We start from the raw sequence: 3,245 nt of genomic DNA, 5'->3' as shown, positions 1-3,245 counted from the left end.
GCTGCAAGTTTTAGTAGTGATGCCAACATACTTTTGCAGATTTAGAACAGTCCATGCTACCATATGGACATGCCAACTACCTCCCCGGGGCAAAGCTTGTGGTCAAGGTCAACCCTTATCTTATGGTTGCTGGGTTTTCATTCAGACAATGTCAACATCAAGGCCACAACAGTGCTGCATAATCCACTAAGTATTCTATGGAGCTCTAGAAGAAAAGCCAAGGCACTGCATGGAAACTGCAAAGCAAACTTATGGTGGGATGTAAGATCAGTAGAAAAAAACCCTACAGTTTCTCTTCTTTTTTTGAGGGGGCCTGCATTTTCTCTCACACAGAAAGAAATAGGAAAAACGAAAAGAAAAACAATTGCGTAAGCCGTTAGTCGCTTAAGGTGACTTCATCAGCATCGAATCTTTATAAGACCCACTGCTTTGTCAACAACCAACGAGACAAATGTGCGTGTAGACCTTTTCATACTTCATGTGATGTGGGAATTGTAAGCTAGTGGACGTAGCACAAATTAGACCATCTAGAAATTAAGACGTCGTCGTCGAGCAAAATTGTAATCAAAGTTGCACACTTCTTTAAGGGCTAGAGTGACACAAGCAATCTTGAGAGAATCACATGGCTCTCCCAATGGCCTAATTGTCTTCCATCTTAAAGCATTTAGACAGTTTATTCAGGACAGGTTTACAGCTTCATACAGTTTATAGAGCAAAATTTAGCCAATTTCAGGTCTTCATCCGGTGAAAACAGCAATAACGGTTGCAAAATCTACCAATTAATCTGAGGTTCAGAATGATGCAAGTAATAACGAGTCCTCCGTGAGTTCAATGTCGGATCTCTATTGGGCATATTATATGGAGAACAGTATGCTCATGCAGATTAGTTTAGTTCAAATGTGGAAAAATTAGCACAATCCACGGGCTCTATACGCACCACTTGATAAAAACTATTGCAGAAATTGCAATAAAGTCAAATATGAAGATTTAGTACATACGAAGTTAGCACACCCTTACGAATATCTGGCCAAGCAAGAATCCACATTTTTGTACTTCTGTTAAATGAAAATTTCATTTGTTGTCTTATATCATATCACAAGGGGATGATAGGCAGATACACGCAATACAATCCTCCTCATAGGAAACTATGGCACACATGATAGACAGAAATAGGATCATTTGTAATGGAGCTACTTGATAGCACTAGACACTTGATCAGATGTATCATACTTGTGACATTTCAGACTGGATGATTTCGAATTCGGACTCCCATCGGGCAGCCTCCAGAGCAGTTCATGAACCATGTTTTATAAACACAAACTAATTCTGCTTATTTTCCCCCTCTTCATTTCCAGCTCTGCTACAAAAGAAAAAGAGAAGACAAAAATTCACCTTTGCTGTTTCTACCTTTGTACACTGAGGCCAATACCGAATCAAAATTCTGATAAATTTGATATTTGGATGTCTGAATGCTAAGCTTTCTCGAGTGTCCGGGCTAATTCCACCGCGTTCTTGGCAATCTTGCAGTTGTCGTCGTTCACCAGAGCCTCACAGAGCTGGAAAGCTCCCAGCTTTATTGCCTCCATTGCCAATTCGTTGCTCTCGGAGCAAATCCAGTTGAGGACGACCAGGGCCTGGTCGATTGCACGGGCGTTGCCGCTGCCGGCGACAGTGCAGAGCACGGCCACGATGTCCGGGATTCTGGACAGGTCGTGGCGGCCCTCGCGGTTCTTGGCGAGGAGACCGAGCACCTCGACGGCGCGGGCAGAGCCATTGGCGGCCAGCTCGACGAGCGCCGGGGCGGCCCCGGCGCGCACCGTGCGCCGGCGGTTCTCGGGCAGCTTGCAGAGCTCGTACAGGGTTGTCGCGGCCTCGCGGCGCTCCCGCGCGCCGCCGCGCCAGAGCAGCCTGGACAGCGCTGGGACGGCAGAGGGATGCGCCCCGATGGTGCACTTGTTGACGCCCACGGTGGCGAGGCTCGTCAGCGCCGTAGCCGCGTGGGCGGCGGCCGCGCCGCCGGCGGACACGGCCGCGCAGAGCGCGTCGACGGCGCCGTCCGCCACGAGGCCGACGCGCGCGTCGTCGCCGTCGAGGCTGAGATACAGGAGCGCCCTGGCCGCCGCCTCGTCCCCCGCGGCCGCGTGCTGGAGCAGCACCGCGACCGCGCCGGACTCCAGCACCTCCCTCCGCCCGGCCGGCCCAGACTTGGCCAGCCTGAGCATCCCCAGGACGGAGGAGGACGACGCCGGCACCGCCCCTTGCCCCTGGCAGTCCCCCGCGAGGGCCTTGTCCGCGGACACGGCCGCCGGCGAAACGGAAACGGCCGCTATGAGGCGGCGCAGCGCGTGGTTGGGGATGAGCGTGGGGTCAGGGGGGAGAGGCAGGTTGGTGACGGGGCAGGTCCGGTGGCCCCCGTCGAGCCAGCGCTGGATGCTGCGGCGCTCGAAGGTGTGGCCGGAGGGGAGGATGACGGGGTCCGTCATGACCTCGAGCGAGATGGGGCAGAGGAAGTCGTCGGGCCAGGACGCCTGCTTGGACACTTCCATGGCGTGGGCGCGAGGAGTCGCGGCGGGAGGTGGGGAGGAACGGAAAGCGTGTGGGACTGTGGAAGAAGAAGAAGAGGCGGAGGAGGAGGTGGTGGTGGAGCGAGTCCGTATTGGGGAAAGTCCACTTCCGGTGGACGGGAACGGGATGATGATGTGGGGGAGCGAGCGAGTGGGAAGACCATCCGGTGAGCCTAAGAAGCCTCGCCGCCGCCGGCCCGTCCCGTCTCGTCTCGCCTCGTCTGTATATATCCATCCATCTCGTCGTACGTGCGTGGCGTGTGCGTCGCTCGCGATTTTTGGCAGATCCTAATTGCTTCCTCCTCCCTGTACGTACGCGGGTTAATCTTCCCTAGATGTTGGCTGCATCGCAGTAACTGTCGGATGAATGCGTATCTTTTGGTTATTCAGTTGAGTATCTTCTGGTCATTTTACTCATTTACTTGCAGTTTCTGTAACGGTTTATGCGATATTTAATGCAGTATTGCTCATCGTGGATTTGATTCTCGTGTGAAAAAAAGGATGATGGCCGTTACCATTAATTTTCTTGACGTCTTGCAGATGGGGTGCCATTATTCCGTTTTCGTGGGTGATTAATGTTCAAATCTTCAAGACAGGCAATGTGCATGCTACACTGTCTTACTACTGTGTCAGGCTGATTGCAGCAGCTGCGTGCATATGTTTTGCATGACACTGGTGTTA

The 3,245-nt window shown here is 52.4% G+C and overlaps 1 protein-coding gene across 1 annotated transcript; it reads right to left on the bottom strand.

The window, feature by feature from the left end:
* Positions 1–1,253: 1,253 nt before the first annotated feature.
* LOC109733685 (U-box domain-containing protein 8) lies at positions 1,254–2,781 on the bottom strand. The gene has a single exon (XM_020292908.4). The coding sequence runs from the start codon at positions 2,544–2,546 to the stop codon at positions 1,473–1,475; it is 1,074 nt and encodes a 357-aa protein (XP_020148497.1). The 5' UTR covers positions 2,547–2,781; the 3' UTR covers positions 1,254–1,472.
* Positions 2,782–3,245: the final 464 nt, after the last annotated feature.

Source organism: Aegilops tauschii, chromosome 7 (assembly GCF_002575655.3).
Source record: "Aegilops tauschii subsp. strangulata cultivar AL8/78 chromosome 7, Aet v6.0, whole genome shotgun sequence".
In the NCBI taxonomy this organism is placed as follows: Eukaryota; Viridiplantae; Streptophyta; class Magnoliopsida; order Poales; family Poaceae; genus Aegilops; species Aegilops tauschii.
This window is presented reverse-complemented; position numbering and strand designations above follow the sequence as displayed.